Source organism: Rattus rattus, chromosome 7 (genome assembly GCF_011064425.1).
Source record: "Rattus rattus isolate New Zealand chromosome 7, Rrattus_CSIRO_v1, whole genome shotgun sequence".
NCBI lineage: Eukaryota > Metazoa > Chordata > Mammalia > Rodentia > Muridae > Rattus > Rattus rattus.
The window spans coordinates 20,873,088-20,892,914 of record NC_046160.1 but is presented as its reverse complement, the minus strand read 5'-3'; the positions used below and the strand labels follow the sequence as shown (position 1 = coordinate 20,892,914).

Sequence of the window (19,827 nt, the reverse complement as noted above, 5' to 3'; positions counted from 1 at the left end):
ATCCTTCTGTGAGTTTAAGATAGTTTGTCCTAATGGAGAATAAATAAGAGATTTTAAATAAATGCATTTTAAATGTTACATCTATTTTTCCTTAGTTTTTAGTTGCAGAAGAAAAATGTTAAAAAAGAAAAACTCTAACTGTGCAATATATATATCCCTCCAGGGTCTTCAACTGAACTCTACTCTCGGAAGTATGGCAAACAATTTGATACATGTTCCCAGGATATTTTATAAACCTAAATAACATACATATACTGAAATGGGCTATAATGTGCATACTGCTTTACAATTTATGCACGTCACTTGGAGAAGCACATGCAACCTTATGTTAATGCTGGTGAAGAAGATGGGGGCCTGAGGAAGAGAGAAAACAGGAGAGGAGAGGGCAATGGGGGTTGATGCAAATAAACAGGAATATGGTTGAAGCGAATGGTATACTTGTATGCAAATGTAGCAAAACCCACCACCCTGAGCAGTGGGCATTGGCTAACACTCATTTAATTTTCCTATGAGTTTGCATGCATGCATGCATGCATGCATGTATGTATGTCTGTGTGTGAAGGTGGCAAAATGCTTGACACAATCTGCATGAGTAAGTCAGAGATCAGCTGGATGTCTACTTTCACCTTTGATCTTTGGAGAACATAGTTCATGGTTCACTGCTGTGTGAGCTCAGCTAGCTGGTCTGTGAGTTTCTGGGTATCTCCTGTCTCTATTGTCCTTATTAGTACAGGGGCTAGCATTACAGATGTGCCTCTCCATGCCTGGCTTTATGTGGGCTGTGGGGATATGAACTCAGGTCTTTAGGCTTGAACCACAAACACATCTCCCTGTGTTTCATGTGTTTAATTGTCTAGTTTTGTGCAACGCATTATTTTTATAATCAAGTGTGTCAGAGATAAATCCTAATTAATCTGGCCAGTTCCCTGTTGACAGATACTTAAAGAAGTTACATGTTTGCCTGGATTTCAAGTAACACTGATAATGAACTATTAATGTAATAGTGTTTAAGCCGTTAGGGAAAATCAAGAGGGAGGGCAGGAATTCGGGGACCAAGAGGATTGCTTGTTGAGGTAGGGTGCTCCCACTCCTCTTCTGCCCTAACACCCCTTATGGAAGAGGGATGCTGAGGGAGGCCACAGCTCTCCTCACTTTGAAGATGACCAGGGAGGCAGCTCTTACTCAGTCCGTAGGAAGCCCACCTGCGACATGTTCTAATCCTGCTTGGCCACTTCAAGATATGGCTGTCCGTGGACAAGGCGGCTTCTGCCCTGAGTGTCCTTAAGGCCACTTGTCCACCTGCCATGATCCTTATTCACAGAGTGTGTGCAACACCTCTGAGTACAATGTTACTGTCACTTAGCAAGTCTTTACAGCACAGCAGACGTGGCCGATGAAAGCTCCCACACAGCATATTATCCTAATTCTGATTAAATCCTTTTGAGTTAAGTGGTATAAATCTTATTTTTAAATTAGGGTATTAGTCTTATTATTGAAATGTAAGACTTATTTATAATCTGTGTACAGTTCTTTTATTATGATACATGATTTGCAAATGTTTTCATCTAGGTTTTTTCAAGTTGTTAACAGTGTCCTTCGAAGCATGGAAAATTTGACTCAGATAAAAATAATTTATTAATTCTATAATGACTCTAGATTTTAGTGTTGTGTCTACTAACTTTTGCTAACTCAAAGCCACAAAGATTTTATGTTATTAACCTAGAGAGCTTGTAATTTTAAGTCCTGCATTTGAACCTGTGATCCATGTTAATTTTCATGTATGATGTGTGGGAATGGTTAGGGCTTTGTATTGGTATGCGAATTTCCAACACCCACCAATTTTACAAAGAATGTCTTTTCCCTACTACTGGATTATCATGATGATATTGCTACAAATCTCCTGGCCATAAGTTAAGGACTGCTTTCCTCATTCAGTTCATCTGCTGTCTTCATTATGTTTATGGGTATGTATATACATGCACACATATATGCATATTGATATGTGAATGAGGCTATATCTATTTGTATATATGCATATATATTATACATACACAACTCTATGTATATATTATTTAACCATAAATTCCTCCAGTTTTTTCCTTTACAATGAATGTTATTTCTATTTTAGATTCTATGAACTTCTACACACATTTAAACCACAAAAAGTATACAAGGAACTATTGGAGTTTTGATTAGGTATCACAATGAATTTATAAATCAATTTAGAGAGAAGAGTTGTAGAAACTACTGATAGTTCTAATTTTTTTAAATTAAAAGTAATTTTGTTTCATGTGTATGGGTATTTTGTCAACATGTATGTTTAGAAACTGACACATTGGACTAACTTCTCATTCCTGACTTCTTGTGCTGGTGGACGTCGGTGGACTTTTCACTTTGATCTCAGAACTTTCTCACTTAAGACCTTTTCATTTGTTCTTATAAATGTGTTTATTCAGTCAACTTCTCAGTTCCTAGTTACTGTTGATAACTGACTTATAATTTACTTCAATCCCTAAACATTTTAATTTTTCTTTTAACATATTTACAATATCTAATTTTAAGTCTTTGTATTTCTAACCGAGTAAACAAGGTTATTCGAAGCTATCTCTGTTGATTTCTTTAACAATGTCTTTCTGTTTCTTTTGATGTATTCTAGGTTTGGGTAAAATTTTGGTATTTTAGACACTCTAGTGCAGCAACTTCAAAGTCTGCTTTTCTCCTTAAAGATTGTTGTGGGTTGTCATGGGCTCTCTTTGTCTCCATTGTTGCTTAGCAACTGGAACAAGCCTATCTATGAGCTCCTTCCTTGCAATGAATCTTTGTGGATTCTTTGTCATGTGCTCATTTTCTTTCTAAGGCTCTTTACTGCTTCTCCTTGTGCAGTTAGTGGTCTACAAACACTGAGGCAGAGACTATGTTTGAACACTAAACACCAGCCCAGCTATGTATAGGTAAAGGACAGTATTCAGTGCTAAGGCTAGGAAGGGTTTCCATGTCTTTTGCACATACGCAAAGCCCTACAGTTTAGCTCGGAAGCTGTGGTTAACTTGGCCTTTGTCCCCCACCCACTGAGAACATACAAAACTTCTCTGCAGAGTCCAGGACCAGAACCTGTGACTGGCAAATGTCTTTCCCTCCTCTGTATGCTTTACCTCTGCTATGAGTCATCTTCAGCTCAGACATTGCTTAGCACGGACACCCCCAGATCTCTGTGCCCATTCAAATCAAATTCACTCCTTCTGACTGTGGTAGAGACACTGTTGATCCTCCTTGTCTGCTCTGGTGGTTGTCCGTGTTGATGGAGTTGAGTGGGCAAGAGGGGCACCAGGTTATAACCCTATTGACTGTGAGTCCTCTTACCTGGACATCAACATTTCTAAAGCATACATGCATCTCCGAGTGCTTTACATCTGATCAATTTTAGAACAATGAAATGGTTGTTTCCATTGATTTTGTCCAGAATTATAGTTGATTTGGGGAGAGAGAATTTTCCAATCTCTTTATTTGGCCATAGCTGGAAGCTCTGTTCAGCTTTATCCCTTCAATAAATGCATGAGGCTTTTCATTTGTATCATTCATTCTTCATTTTCACAGGTTTCTAGAATTAGCTATACTCTCTTATCAATTTAGGCAACTAAGCCTGCTTTTCTGATGAGCAAGGTTTCCTTAATATACCTTTCTCTATATGCCACACAAAAGGCAAACGTGAGTCTGATTTTGCCATTGTTATCCAGGGAAGTCCTGGAAGACTGAGTGACAGCCAATCCTGTTTGCCAGGCCTCTTCTGCCCCAATGCTTTCAGCTTTAACAAGGGAGGCAAGGAAAGAGTTGGGCACACTTTATGAGTCCTGAACCTAGGTGGTATTCATCTAGGAGAGGTGTCCTTTCCTAAGTTCTCCAACTAGAGACAACGAGGTGGTCTGTCTGTTTTTCCTAATTCACACAAGTCTAGTTGTGTGCCTGAACCTCTGGTTATCACTCCCTCCCCTCTCTTCAAATACCTCTCGATGTTCCCGCTACAGTGCAGACAGTTTACCTGAGAAGACCCCACGCAGTCACACAAAGAATCTTTATCCATCTCAAACTCAGGGGGCAGGGGTGCAGAGAGAATATCAACAGATAGCAAAGAAAAAGAGTGAAGCATCATGGGAAGGCCAAATGATTTTGTTGATTTTTATCTAAAACACTGGGGTTTATGGCCTTTCCCAAGATCCTCATTCTGCAAGTATTAATTACTCTCAGGGTTCTGTTCTTTATACTACCCTTGGCGATCTTTATCAAATCCGTACATAATGGTGCCCAGTGCAGCATAATCTGTGGTATGCACTTAGACATGGGAGAGACAGCAGTGGCCACACTGAACTCTGCACTCTTCAAGGACACACCACTAAAACACGGAAGCTTGTAGGATATAAACATTTCATGGTAACAAGTGAAGAAAAGATAAAGAAAAAATTACAGTAAATGGGAAAGGCACATTAATCTAAGGAATATATGCAATACTTTATATTAATGTAGCAATATTAGAAACAGAAGGCTCTAACAGAGCACATAGAATTGACACAGAAGTGAATTTAATGTTTGTCTACTATATTGTGATGATAACATACAGCCAACATTCTATCATCACCATGAGTGCCTTGCTATAATTCCTTATTCCCAGAATATTTCTGTTCTCTCTTCTGAAGCCTTCTGATGTAGAGTGTTGACTTCATCAGAGAGGAGAAATTTGCCCAAAAGAGCACAGGGCAGGTTAGAATCCTTGAGAACTGAGACACAGGATGCTGCCCCATGACATATGCCAATGGTTTCATTAACAAGCAAAGAAATGACACTCAACAAATGCACTTTGATGAAACATGATCCAAGTCAGTGCTATGAATCTTAAAGAAGCAGAAGGTGCCAGCATAGACTGGCATCATTTGGACAAGAATAATCGAGGCCACAATCAGGATACTTTGCAGGCAGTGACAGACCCTGAGATCTGTTTGTGTGCCTAAGTTTGTATGGTGTGCACACGTGAATGTGTGCACACATACACATGTATGCATTTGTTTGCAGAGACCAGAAATCTAGATCAAATATCTTCTTCCATAGCTCTACACACACCCCTTTTGTGAGACAAGTCTCTCACTGAACCTAGACCTATGCTAGTTGGCTGGCCAGGAAACTCCAGGACTCCCCTTGCCTCCACCTCCACAATGGTGGGACTAAAAGCATGGGCATTTTTATACAGGTGCTAGAGATCAGACTCAGGTCCCCACGCTTGCATGATAAGCTTTTTGCTGACCGAGCCACCTTCTGATTGGCTGTGCTTTCTTTAGAACCTGCTACAGTTCCACTTCTAAAAGGAGTCTTGCTTTTTCTGGTTGGAGAAATTAGGAAAAGATAATGCTCCTGGGTGAAAGCCACCTAGTGCCAATACTCATGAAAGGTTGCTATCGCAGGTGCAGGTTCATTCTTAGCACACTCTTTGCCACATCCATAAAGTCGTGCGTGTAAGAATACACATAGACAATGTTTCATATGGACACCTGGACCCATCACGCCTCTTGCTTTATAGTGCGCGATTCTCACCTGAGGAAGAGCATTACCAAGAGTTTCAGGCTGCTGAGTTTGGAATAACTCTTATCACCTTGGCCCACATGTTATTCTCCTGTGCCATTTTCCTGTTTACAGAATGGTTTCTTGCACATTATTTTGATTGATTTTTTTCTAACAAGTCAGAAAGGAGACCCAAAGAGATAAAATGACCCCCAGATCTCTCTTCGACTAGCATTGAACCAGTCTTTCTCTGTCTTGAATGAGGAACGATTATCTCTCCGCTCTAAGTAGAATTATACCATAGTCATCCCATCCAAGAGGATTTTATTTTATTCTTTCTTGCAAGGTCTTGGCTTTCTTTCACACCTCTTCAGGCATAAATTTGGAGTGGTTCATGGCTTTTCTTAAACAGAGCTCATATTTCTTTAGGATGTATCTTATCTGAAGCACTTGATATATAGAAACCAGTGAGGCTAAAAATTCCAGATAACATTAATAAAAGCTTCATTATAAGAGGAAGAGGGAAAATAAGAGAGAGCTCCATTGACTTTTATAGATCATCTGGCCCCACCCACAAAATTCACCAACTGAGGAGCTAAACTGGCCAGCTACTCCTGTTCATTGACAAGGTTCCTTCCACTTTTAAAAGGCCGGAAGTACTGTGAACAGCTTAACTGGTCACAGGGACCTTTACCCTTTCCAAAGGGATTACATTGCCTGGTGGCTAGGTGACATGCATGCGCGCACACACATGCACCAACCAAAAACAAGCAAAGAAAACTGACAAACTGTCCATAACACTGCAGTTTAAGATCTGACTGCTGTCCACCGTACAACTATAGTTCAAAAATTATTGAATATGTGTTTCATACTGGGCCTTGAGCCAGTCTCTTGAGATGTAACGAACAAGAGAAAGCCAGTCACCTCTACAGTTTACTTTCTAGCCTCGGTTTACCAACACTTATGTCAGGATAATAGGTTTGTGCTGTGTTGTGATAATCAAGGTTGATGCTAGATGGAAAAACATGTTATAGACTATAGCTCTCGTTTGTTTCATTTGGCCTAGGACCTGGGACTAACTTCTAGGGCCAATTAGAAGCTTACTAAAGGCTTTGTGTGTGTGTGTGTGTGTGTGTGTGTGTGTTATGCACACGTGTGCACATGTGTGTTTGTATGGCTTGTATGTATTTGCCTATCACTCCTGTATTAAGCATTCTATTGCTATTCCTTTCCAGGTTCCCAAGCCAGAAGGAGCTCACCTGGCAAGCTCAGCCGCTGGAAGACCCCTCCTTGCTCCCTCTAGGGTGCTGCATTGATTATTTTTTTTTATGAGAAACATATCCCAGAGTCCCAAGAGTAGCCAGAGGCACAGGATGTTCAGATTCTAGAAACTGGCCAACATGGAGACTGTCATCTCCCGACTGGTGGGGTTTCTGTGCCTAGGATTTGTGCAGTATTTAGTTGTCCTCATATTGGAAATGCATAATCCTTATCTTAAAGGGGTAAAAAGGAGCTTTGGTCATCTAAGCTAGCATTTTACCTTACAGATGAAGACCCTGGGCCTGCAGAGATGGCCGTCAGTAAAGTGCTTACCTTGCAGTCAGGAAGCCCTGAATGCCACAGCCAGAAGTCTCATGAAAACAAACAAAACAAAACAAAACAAACACATAAAATATCAACAACAACAAACAAGGCAGGCATGATGGAGCATATGGTCACAAAGCTATACTGCCAAGCACAGACAGGAAGACCCCTGGAGCTTGCTGGTCAGTCAATTCAGACTAATTGGGGAGCCAAAGGCAACAATGAGATAACTTGACTCAAAACAAAACAAACAAACAAAAAGGTAGATGATGGTATCTAGGAACAATACCTGTCATTTTCCTCTGACACCATGTACACATAGGTACACACACACACACACACACACACACACACACACACACACACACACACACACACACACACCAAAAATGAAACTGAAGACTCAACAGAGGAAAGCAATACTCCAAATGGCAGACCTGAGACCACAGCCCAACCTCTTCCCTCTAACTCCTGCCCTCCTTTCCTTACTTCTGACAACTACCTCCCCTGCTGGAGTCTGAACATAAAGTGTGCCTACAGGTTTACCTGTTTGAACCAGGACCTCAGCGGGATGCTTTGAAAAATTATGTAACCATCAAGCTGGAGGTGGGGGCCTCGCTGGAGAAACTGGGTCTCTAGTGGGAGGTACTTAAAGGTTTCTATCAGTTACGTTAAAACATCATAGCCAAAAGCAACTTGGAGAAGAAAGAGTTTATGTTGGTTTATAGTTCCAGAGGGGGAGGCCATAATGACAAGGAAGGCATGGTGACAGGTGACTAAAACGGGAAGCTGGCTGCTCCCATTTCAGCAACACAAAGGAAGCAGAGAGTGAGCTGGAGGTGGGACAAGGCTATAAAATCTCAAAGGCCACCCCTGGTAATGTACTTCCTCCAGCGAGGCTCTGCGTCTTAATTGTCTAACTCCCAGGGGTGGATCTTATTTAAATCACCATTTTTGATGCTCTCCCTCCAGCCCCATCTCACCTGCTTGCTCTTTTATTTATCCTCTTGCTCCTGTTCCTCTCCCTCTCTCCTCAGTCTTTCTTTCTCCCTTTTTCTTTCCTCTTAGCCCACCAAGACGGAAACCCATGACAAACTCCCTGCAGCCATGGATACATGCTGGGCCTCTTCACTAGAAAACTGTGAGTCTAAATGAATTCTTGCTGTCTCTCAGACATCCTGTTACAATGAAGAGAAAGAAAACTAACATATTCCCCATTGCCCTCTGGACAGAATTATTTCATACCATCAAGAAAGGACACGAGGTCCAGGAGATGTTCAGAAGCTCCCATCCCAGCTCCAGCGGCCAGACTGGTACCAGAATCCCAGTAGGATGAAGCACAAATCACAAGCCATTGATGTGACTGCTCAAGGGTCAGGACCCAAGACTCAAGGTCATCACAGCTCAAGAGATGAGGGACACATTTCTATGAATAACCCAAACAACTAATGTGAATTCAATAGAGGCAAGAACAAGGGGCTACATGTCTACTCTGTGATAGTAGCTTGATAGGGAATCTTGCTACATGGAAAAGTGACCATCCACAGCCCTTCTGGTACATCTGTACGGTCAAGGATAAAAACGAAGGGGATGTGTGCATCACTTCTGCTTAAATGCTGCACTTGGTCCCTTGGTGTGTTCTTCTTGAGCTCATTGCTCATTTAATTTCACAGCTATTTTGGTCCACCCATCAAAGATGAATTGAGCCAATATCTGGTAGATGTAGGAATGTTCTGGATTTGTGAGCTGATACTGACAGTACGCTATACTCTCCATCTGCAAAGGGAAAAACAACCTACTTAACCATCTGCTTGTCTACCTTACCCCAGCTGGTGGCGCTGTCACTTTGGGACTCTGTGGAATAAAGCAATTAATACCACCACCTCCTCAAAAGTCCGAGACAAATTCAGTAGAATACTGTCTTAGGTAGGGTTTCTGTTGCTGTGAAGAGACACCATGACCACAGCAACTCTTGTAAAGGGAAACATTTAATTGGGGCTGGCTTACAGTTCAGAGGTTTAACCCATTATCATGGTGGGAAACATGGTAGAGAGTAGGCAGACATGGTGCTGGAGAGGGGCTGAGAGTTCTACATCTAGAAAGAAAGAGAGAGCCACCGGGCCTAGGTTGGGCTTCCGAAACCTCAAGGCCCAGCCCTTGTGACTCACTTACTCCAACAGGCCACACCTACTTCAATAAGGCCACACCTCCTAATAATGCCACGCTCTATGAGCCTATGGAGGCCATTTTTATTCAAACCACCATAAATATCTATCTCCTTGGATTAGAAAGCAACACTGTATCAATTGTATTATGAAAGCAATGTAGTACCCAGGTTCAAATCCTAATACCGACTAAACAGCCCAAAAAAGAGTTACTGCTGACGGAGTCACCTGGAAGTAACTTTTACGGATAGGCTGCTCTATTTCCTTAAAGACCGCTTTGCCTTTGTGAATGAGTACAGATTGTTTTCCCCTTTACAAAACAATTTCTCTTGTGAATAGTATTGAACCTAGTATGTATTATTTTCCAACTTAATATTCTTCTTATTCTTATTCTTCCTCTTCCTCTTCCTCCTCCTCTTCCTTGCTTATGTGTGCACATGTGTATTGAGGTGCTGTTAGAGGTCAGAGGCATCTTCCTCCTCCTCCTCCTTGTCCTCCTCCTCCTCGTCCTCCTCATCCTCCTCTTCCTCCTCCTCCTCCTCCTCCTTGCTTGTGTGTGCACATGCATATCGAGGTGCTGTTAGAGGTCAGAGGCATCGGATGCCCCTGGAACTGAAGTCACACGTACTGTTGAGCTGCCTCATGTGGATGCTGAGAGGTGAATCCAGGTTCTCAGAAAGAGCAGTACATGCTCTTAACTGCTATATAATTCACATAGTATAAATATAACAGCACAACAGTTTGGGCATCCTATATATTACTTAACTAATTCCTAATTGTTGGGTCCTTAAAATATTTCTGCTTTTTCACCCTTATAAGTAATTTCTAGATAAGCCAATAGTCTTTGTATTGTAATCCTGTTCCTTAGGTCTAAGAATTACATTGAGGGAAAATGCCTTGTGGCTTTAGAGAATCGTTATGTTAATAGCACTCAGTCTAGATGCTATTTCTTGCCCTACCCCACCCCCATGCCACCTTCGTCCCCCCGCCCCCCAATATAGATACTCGGAAAGAGTCTCTGGTCAGTAGGCTATGGGAAGTAAGGGAGCAGAGGGAAACCTGGACTAAGTGACCCCTTTAGAAGAAGGAAGGCCCGGAGCAGTCAGTAACCATGGCACCAGGGTGAGCTGACCTAGGAGAGCAGGAAGTCTCTCTCTCCATTGAAGCAGGGAAGTGGCCTCAGTGTGGCTACAATTATACTTCTTTTCATCTTAAAAAGAAACCAATTCAACCCTGCCAACGGTATTACACAACTGAGTATATGTATAAGATAAATGTACACACAAGTACATGCTCACGACTGCTTTAGATCACGAAGGGGCAGGAAATACATCAAAGCCTGGAGTCACTGCCTGAAAGTTGAAACCACGGGAGGCTGAGGCAGAAGCCTGGGATGGCAGCTCAGGGAGCAGGAACTTGTGACTACTCACATGGACAGTCCAATACCACCTAAAGTCAGTAAAAACAAAGGACATTTTTCTGTTCAGATCCCTCCTCTGCAGATCACACATTCTCTTCATTGCATTTTTCTTTTATTCCAGGTGGCTTATCACCCCTGACCACTCCTATTGGTTCAACATCCTTCTAAAACCAGAGGTCTTTGATAAAAGCCGCTCACATACAGAAGGTGAGTTATGCAAGTATTGACTCTCATTAACCAAGTGACCTTAGGGGCAAACACGGAGCCCTGTAGGTTGTAACTGCCAGACCTACAGTCTGTACTAGGACATGCCACCATTGGGGAAGGAATGAATGGATTCCTTCCTGGGATAAAGCACCATGATTCACCAGCCTTAGATCTCTGCATCTGTCTTGTTGGCAGCCTGTCCTATCCACTGGAGACATCTCCTCTTTTTGTTCCTATGTGGAACTTGCCCTTTAGAAAGAGCAAACATGAACTCGTGTAGGGCTCTATGGCTGAGGGGGTCACTGGTGAGGTGCCAGTCAATCAGCAAATGGAGGCTGAAGGCAGAGATGATGAACATCACTGGATGAGGGGACCAGGCAGACTTCTTTATTCATAAGCAAAGCATCAAGAGTCAGGACATGCAACACACAGCAGTTCAGCTCCCTGGCTAGCAAGAGTGGCTGGACCGTGAGGGGTGGGTGTGGGGCTGAAACAGAGACAGGGGATCACTACACAGCTCAGGCACACAGTAACTTGTAATCCTCCTGTCTCAGTGTCCCAAGGATCTGAGAGTTCAAATATTTACCACTGCAGTCTTCTGAGGTTTCTTTGAGGACTTTTAAAACCTTGTAGATAGGGAAATGAATTAAAGGAAAAATGAGAAATTGTGTTACTAACTAGTGTCTTCTGAATCTGCCTCATTAGGTGTCCTGAAGGTTTGAGAACTCAGGCCATGGGTGCAGAGAAAAAGACATGGGGTCTATGCCAACTTAGATATGAGAAGAAAACCCCAAGCTCTAATACCTATGAAAGTGAAGGCACTTAGAAACATTTTGTGTTTGTTTTTTGCAGATTTAATTAAGAATCCTGAAAATCATGCTGTATTTAAGGCAGGTCCTACATCCAAGGACCCATATCCCTAACTCAGACAAACAGAGACAAATAGAGACTGGCATGGTCCAACGACAGGCTAGAGAATGTCCCTGGCCCTCAGCCACCACCAAAAGTCAGGACAGAGACAGGATGAAGTCTCCTTCAGAGACCTGTCAGTGACTTGTTGTCCAGCTCTTGGCTTCCATATTTAGGACAGGAGCCATTTCTGGATTTGTTCTGTACCAGTTTCTTACACATCTGTTCGGGTAATCATGTGTAGTTAACAGGCAAACGGTGTGGACTGGCTGGCTGAGAGGCTCCCACTCAGGTGTTAGAGAACTCTGGTCATGTTCAGAAGCTTTCCTGGCCTCGGGATGGGGTGGATCAACCATTTGAAAACTAAGCTGAGGAGAAGACTGAGTTATCCAGAGCTGGGCTGCCTCCATGACAGACTGTAAACTGGCAGCTTGGGAGACTAGACCTAACCCATGGTCAACCAACTACAGCTGCAGGAAGCCAGAGTAGGTCTTGCCACCCTAGAAAGTCCCCAGATCCTTAGCCAATCACAAAGGCACCATGCCCCGGGAGATAGAGCCAACCAACCAAGAGAAAGAAAGATAAAAGTCACCCAGTCCTATCCTAACAGGCTTTAAATTGACCCTGCAGAGCACACACCAGGATCTCCATTCCAAATGGGGAGCTCTCTGCATGCAGGAGATTTTGCTCAATAAATGCTCTTTGCTTCTGCATACTATTTGAGTCTGGGTTCTTCCTTCAGCGATGATCAGACCCGTACACTGCCTTTTTGGAAAAATAGAAGAATTTTACCAGCAGTTTCCCATCTAGGCTACCACCACAAATAAGACAAAGGTAAATCTTAAGACTCAGAATTCCAGGAAAGACTCATGATTAAACTCATTCTTCATTTGTATGCAGGAAGCCATGGAGCAAAGGAGGGGGCACTTAGGAATGGCTGATAAGGTGGCGTACATTTTTAATCTAGAGTTCATAACAGAGACCAAAAGGAAGTGTTGCTGGAAGAAGGAAAACTACATTCTGTAACACTGGAAGTACAGAAGTAGATTTGCATTAAAACATGCCCCAGGCATTTGAAGTCACACGACACCTCAACCTGATGATTCCTTGAGAGTTTATTAATTTATAAATATTGTGTCCTATCAAAATGATCGCTTTTATTATCTTACTGGTCTAAATTGTATGTCCCATATCCTTCTCAGTTACAGGGACCATAAATTAAAGTCATTTAAAATTTATACTCTTAAGAGTTCATTACCTGTGATTGTTATTACTTCCCTACCTTTGGCTGGCCCATCTTTATCCCTGACAAGAAATATTGCAACATAATCTAAATACCATCCAACTAATAAATGTTCAGTTAGAAAAAGATCAAACCCTAAAGGGCACCCCATTACTCCTTGTCATCAAGCATGCTCCCTCTAACAGCTGAAAAACAGAGACATTGAGGATCAGAGTATTGGGACTGCAGTGCTGGTCCAGACTGGAAAAGTTATCCACTCTCTGTACCTTGAAGAGCGAGAGATTTTACCAGCCCACTTCAGTGAATTGCCTTGAAAAGTAAAGAGGCATACATGGTTGGAAAAATCTGAGCAGAAATCCCATAGCAAAGGGATGGTGATCCTCCTTTTTTCTATGACTGGTCTTGACTGGCCTGCTGTTTTAGTAGACTCTGGTAGTTAATCTTGGTTGTCAACTTGACATTCTGTAATGAGTTAAAACCCAAAACCCAAACCCCTGAGCACTTCCGTACTTCTGTGAGGGATTTTCTTGACTGAATCGTTTGAGGTGGGAAGACCCATCTCAAATCTGGGCCATATTTGCTGGTTCCAGTCCAAATAAAAGAATATAGAAGAAGAATCTCTCTCTCTCTCTCTCTCTCTCTCTCTCTCTCTCTCTCTCTCTCTCTCTCTCTCTCTCTCTCCTCCCTCTCCCTCTCCCTCCCTCCCATCTGTTCTGCTATTTTAGAGAGCCCTGACTAATACAGTCACCTTCATTTGGAACAGAAAACAAGTATTTTCTGACAGTAGGGAAATTCCCTTACAGTGCGTTGCAACATCTGCATGCACAGAAGAGTCTGATAAAGCAGACAGGTACACACACAATGGCTTTTATTGTTGTTGTTTGTATCACAGACTTTATGGGTACTGCACACCGCCACATTGTACAAATGACAGCTTTTTAGAGAAACTGAAATTGACAAACATGTACTTAAAAATGTGTATTCCAATCCTGGCTGAGTCATCTAATGCATATCTCTTTGCATTCCCTGCATGCACTGACCTCTGGGATCAATCTTCATAAAAGTATAAAGGCATCTGCTATGTGTCCCAATACTGAGATTTCTCTCTCTCCCCTCAACTCCTCATTTAGTTTCTCATAGTCTTCTGTATGACTCGCACAGGCCAGAGGTCATGAGAAGAAGAAAGAGGAAGAGAAGCAGGTCAGAGGTCATCAGTGCACAATTTATTGCCATAGTTTAAACCATGTAAAAGGTCCCAACTTGCAGACACACCGTGACATCACCAAGTCTGTGGAATTCACGCAGTGTCCAGCTGTTCTCTAAATCATTGCATTGTGATCCAGTCAATCCTGAAATATAACCGTTTTATAAAAATCTATAGTGATTAAAAATAAGTACTTTAAGAAATTTGTGTTCTTGTTAGGATCTCTATTGCTATGTTAAAACTCAACAACCAAAAGTCGTTGAAAGGAAAGGGTTTATTTCACCAGAACCTTCCCATCACAGTCCATCACTGAGAGAAATTAAGGCAGAAACTCAAGGCAAGAATCTGGAGGCAGGATCTGAAGCAAAAGCCATGGAGGAATGCTGCTTACTGGCTTGCTCCTCATGGCTTGCTCAGTCTTTCTTATAGACCCTAGGACCACCCAGGGATGGCACAGCACACATAGAGCTAAGCATTCCTATATCAATCACCAACTAAGAAAATGTTCCTTAGGCTTCTTAGACACAGGTTAATCTGGTAGAGGCATTTTAAGTTCCTTCTTCCCAAGTAACTCTAGTCTATGTCAACTTGATGTAAGACTAGCCAGCCCAGTTGGTTTTACAGTCCAGAGTAACCACAGTAGTGGCTATGAATCAGAGTAAACCCAGAAGGATGGCCTAGGTCAACAGTACACAGGTGAAGGTGTGACTTATAATCATCTAAGAAATATACTCAAAATATTTGAGGAATTCCTTTGAGGATCAGGGACAGCTCAGTTGGTAAACTGGTTGTTACACACCCATGAGACCCTCAAGGTGATCCTCAGAAAGCCAGATACAGCACCACACCTATGACCTTAGCTTGGACAGGGGTAGGAGGATCCTGGGGGCTGAAATTAATGAGAGATACTGTTTCAAAAAGTAAAGATGGAAGGGCTCCTTCACCTTCCAAAGATGGCTCAGCGGTTAAGAATACTTGCCACTGGTTCTTTTAGAGAACCAGAGTTCAGTTCCCAGCACCACATAAGGCAACTCACAACCTCCTGGAACTCCAACTCTAGGAGACCCAACACCCTCTTCTGGCTTTTGTGGGAACTGACACACATATGTATGTACGCACCCACCCACCCACACAAACACACACAAATAAATCTTGAGGAAAAAAACTAAGCTGGGAAACAACTGAGGAAAGACTCTGGATGTCAACTGCTGTACCCCAACCACTTACATACATGTACACATATGCACATACAAATTTAGGAGATTCCTATGAAAATTTAAACTGCAGTGAAATACTATCTCATCTGCTAGATGCACATGAATGACAAAGTCTGACAATACTAATAATTAGTGAGGATGAAGGTCACAGGGTGGGAGAGTCACTCATCACAAGTGGGAGGGTGTAAGTTGGTATAACCACTCTGGCAAATAGATCTACATTACCTAATGAAATGCAAGATGCATCCAAGATACACCCTATCAATTCCATCTTTGTTAAATGTTACAAAGAGTCTCAGACAGGTGCACCAAGAGATCTGCAAAAATGCTTACAATAGTGTTATTGGTAATTATAAAAGCCTGGAGGTAGCCCAAATATTCAATGGCCGAAAAGAGAAAAGAAACTTACCTTCGTGCAATCAATTCAACAGAGCAATAGACCAAAGATACATGTATCAGAGTGAGCAGGTTACAGAATGATGGAATGATTCCATTTATATTAAAAGACTTCAGATCTAATAAATGCTTTGTAGGGGGGGGAGGCTCACACTTAGGTGGCAAGGCCTTAAAGAAGGATAAATGAATGATTAGCATACTAGCAATATGTTACTGTTACAGCAGTAGTTACTTCCAAGGGTAGAGAGATGTCTGTGGACTAAGTTGGAACCAAGAGACTACCAAAGGGAAGACAACATTTCAATTCTTTGGCTTGGTGGGGAGAACTTGAGCATTGCTTAGCCTGTCGTCTGTAATTTGTACATATGTATTATAGCTATGTTTTGTACATGCCAAATTTCATAATATAAAATGTTAAAGTTGCTAGGCCTCTGCTCAGATATCTTGACTTGTCATCTTTAACAGCACTTTCTATAATTTATAAACCCCTGTACATTGCCCAGTGAAGAGCAATTTACCTCCACATGAGACATCGACATCCAGGCAAGGGTCGCTGAAAGCGTGGATCAACTTCAAGCAATCTCAAAAGGGGCACAAAAGCAGAAAGGGGAGCCCAGAAGACCGTGCAGAAGGGGACAGTACCTACTAGGCTTTTTGTGGTGATAAGGTTGGAGGATGGTGTGTAACTCATCCAAAAGCATTGTCTATTATGTCACCTCCTTCAGCCCACATGAGCTCTGTCCCTGATAGGCCCTGTGGATGTATGAGCCCATGAGAGCCATTCTTAAGAACTTGGTTACAGTACAGTCTCTGGTGGTGGCTTTTGCTACAGACAGACACAGGAAGGAAAGAGCCCTTGCCTGGACCTAATCATGGCAGGCATGTAGACCTGCACATGAAACCCCAAGCTGTGAGTTGGTTCCAGTCCCTCCCCTCCTCAGAGTTCTGGCTTTTCCCTCACTAACTTTGAATCCAACAGGACAGTAAAGGATGACAAGTCCCACTAATGTCCAGAAAATCCATTCCGATTTCAGTTCTCATTGCTTCCTGAAAGCCTGAAACCCACACTTTGGATTTAGGGAACCACCACACTTTCTGTGTCTAAGGAATTGGAAGTCTTGTGGTTTGGCATGGAACAGATCAGAAGGCTGGAGTGAGGCTTAATGTTTTCACATCTCCCTGTAAATCTCTCCAAATATGTAACCAGTACCATGAGTCAGTGTCTACTCTTCAGGTCCTGGAAATTTGGCAGGCAATATTCATAAAGAGCTCAGGACTGCTGAAAGCATCATACAAAACAAGCATGCGGCTTGAATATTCATGAGTGAGCACGAAACACACATTCAACCCAGTTGCACAGCGCCTTTCCAGTGAAGATTGGCAGATTCAGCAAATAAAAATGCAGAACACCTTGAAGTTTTCCATGAGGTTAGAATAGGTTTCAGTGTCTGTTCTGAGCATCACCTGAGACATTAAAAAAAAATCTTCTTCAGAAATTCATATTGAACTGAGTGACTTGTGTTTTTCTTGGCAACCTCATTCCAGATAGACAAACAGATCAACATGTTATTCAGTTATTATATTACCTTGGGAACTCTATGTTGAGTTCTAGAATCCTACTTCTATTAATTGGTAACTGTAAAGGGTTGGATTCATCTTAAAATTAGACTCATGTGTCCCGTTGTACATGGGCCAAGGAGCCATGGAGAAACAGAGATATTCAAAGCCCATTTCCAAGGAGCCAAGGGTGTGTGCAGGGCTGGGAAAACCTCTTCATTTCAAAGGAATTGGGTCTCCAATCCTGGTCCTGGCCTACCCAGGACACAGTCCCTTACCTCTGGGCATCTCTTTCAAATGCTCTGCCTCTGGCCCATCCAGCAAGTTCAACCTCGCGGCCTCCTCAGAGGGCACACGGCGCCAGGACCAGCTCTGGTTCCCATGGTTGTGGAGGGGAGGGGAGTATTCCAGCTCGCAGGGAAAATCAAAGCTGCACTCCAGACCTGTAATGACAGCAAACGTCAGTGAGACAAGCTGTTCCCCAAACATGAGCCCCGCCCTCCACAATGCCAGCCTTCGCCTCAACCTCCATCTCTGCCTATCCAGGAGAGGCAAGATGCAATTCTCCCAGCGCCCCAGGCTGCTAACAGTAAAGGAAATATATGATATGACAGTGAAAACCTGGGTGTGCTGGAGCTCCTGGGAAGAGTGAGATGTCTTCACTGTGGGTGAGCACAGCTGGTCTGAGCAAGTTATGTCTGAATTTGAGTCTGCCTCTGGTATTTACCAGCTCTCTGGCTTTCCATTCCCTCCTCCCCGTTCACTGAGAGTGATACAAGAAGCCTTAAGAAGGTGCGTTCAGGCCCTGCCCTGTAGTGTCTGACTGAGAAGTCCCAGATTGAAGCAAATCTGTTGGTTACCCCAGCCTTGCTTTCTGTCCTGCTCCCTTCACCTCTACCTCTGTGGTCACTAACAGGGACACACTGTGGGGGCCTGGCTTACTCTCTCCTGAGAGAGCATGAGAATCAGCCACTGAGTATAGAGACACAGGGGAGGGCAGGAGGATAAAGCCTGACCCTGAGACAATTGTGTGCCATGTGGGCTTGTGTGTGAGTAATTCCCATCTACATGGCCACACTATCAAAGTTAGAAGGGAAAAACTCTCCATTACACCCATTCTGTGCTAAGCAGTGTATACTTCTATTCAGGGCACAGAGCCTCTCGGCTTCTCTTTTCTCTCCTTATTCACTGTCTAGAGTCTCACATGGCTGAAGTGCTTTGTACAGGGCAGGCTCTCAAGAGCATGCTGATGGATTCACAGAGCATGTCCGTAAATAGACCTCATTCAGCCACCTGCTTCTGACCCTCCTTACCCACCCGTGAGGCTATGAAGAAAGAGAGAAAGTTGCATGTAGAAAGGACGGAACACTGGACAAGGAATGTTGGTTCCCACAGTCCAGGCTGGGCTAGTCGCTTCTCAGGTGTAGATTTCATTTTCTTTATCAGTATAACAAAGGGTTTGCAGATGACTCTAGAAGTAAGCACCGAGTGAAACTGGCACTCCACCACTGTTACTGATTTGCTGGCGACCTTCAAGAAGTCATTTACCCTCTCTGGGCCTCCAATTCCTCAAAGAGAAGATCTTGGCCAGATGTTTTCCAAAATTCTTTCTCGATTTAACTTTTGTAAGATTCCAAAGTCCTTGCTCTTGGAAGGGTTATTGCTAATTTAATCAATCAATCTCTGGCCACACTAATGGGTGCTAGCTCCCAATTAACATTGGTGCTTTCAAACAGCTGCTTCTGGGGCCACTGCTTCTATCTCCAAAATAAGCCTGCTACTGGGGATTTCAGAACTTAGCTGAGGAGAGGAGTCGATTCTGGCACAAGCAGCCAGTCGCTGGAAGGTCCTATAATCATATCCACGGGCAGCTGGCCCTTCCCCGGAGTGGGACTGAAGTCATTCCCATCGACACAGCCAAACTATCTAAGTTAGAGGGGAAAAAAACTCTCAATTACACTTCTATTAAGTATCTTTCTGCTCCTGGGCAATAGAGATTTATGTTTTATGTTTCCCAGTGGCTCTGCAGGAGCTGTCTCCTCTGGTTCTAAGGTTAATACTGCTTGCCCTTTCATGGCGCAGACAATTCCCTTTATAATGTGGAGATGGGGCCTTGCTTGTATTGACATGCCACTTGATGCCTTGGTATCTTATCAGCACTGAAGACGTTCAGCCTGACTCTGAGGGCTGCCATGACGCTGTGCCTAGTGTGTGTGGTGGAATCGCTCCTTTTGTTAATCTATCTTTCTCTCCATGTCTCTCTCTCTCCCTCCCTCTCCTATCTCTCTTGACAGGGTCTCTTGCATCCCACATTGGCTTCCAACTTGCTTATATAATTGAGGATGATCTGGAACCCCTATCCTCCTGTTTCTACCTCCTGC

At 43.0% G+C, this 19,827-nt stretch overlaps 1 protein-coding gene across 1 annotated transcript in view; it reads right to left on the bottom strand.

Annotated features, from left to right (window-relative positions):
- Positions 1–19,827, bottom strand: part of LOC116905630 (ALK tyrosine kinase receptor-like) — a 188,454-nt gene that overhangs the window by 144,137 nt on the left and 24,490 nt on the right. Inside the window, exon 3 of the mRNA XM_032908612.1 lies at positions 17,725–17,889. Coding sequence (XP_032764503.1) covers positions 17,725–17,889 — 165 coding nt within the window. The remainder of the gene's footprint in view (positions 1–17,724; positions 17,890–19,827) is intronic.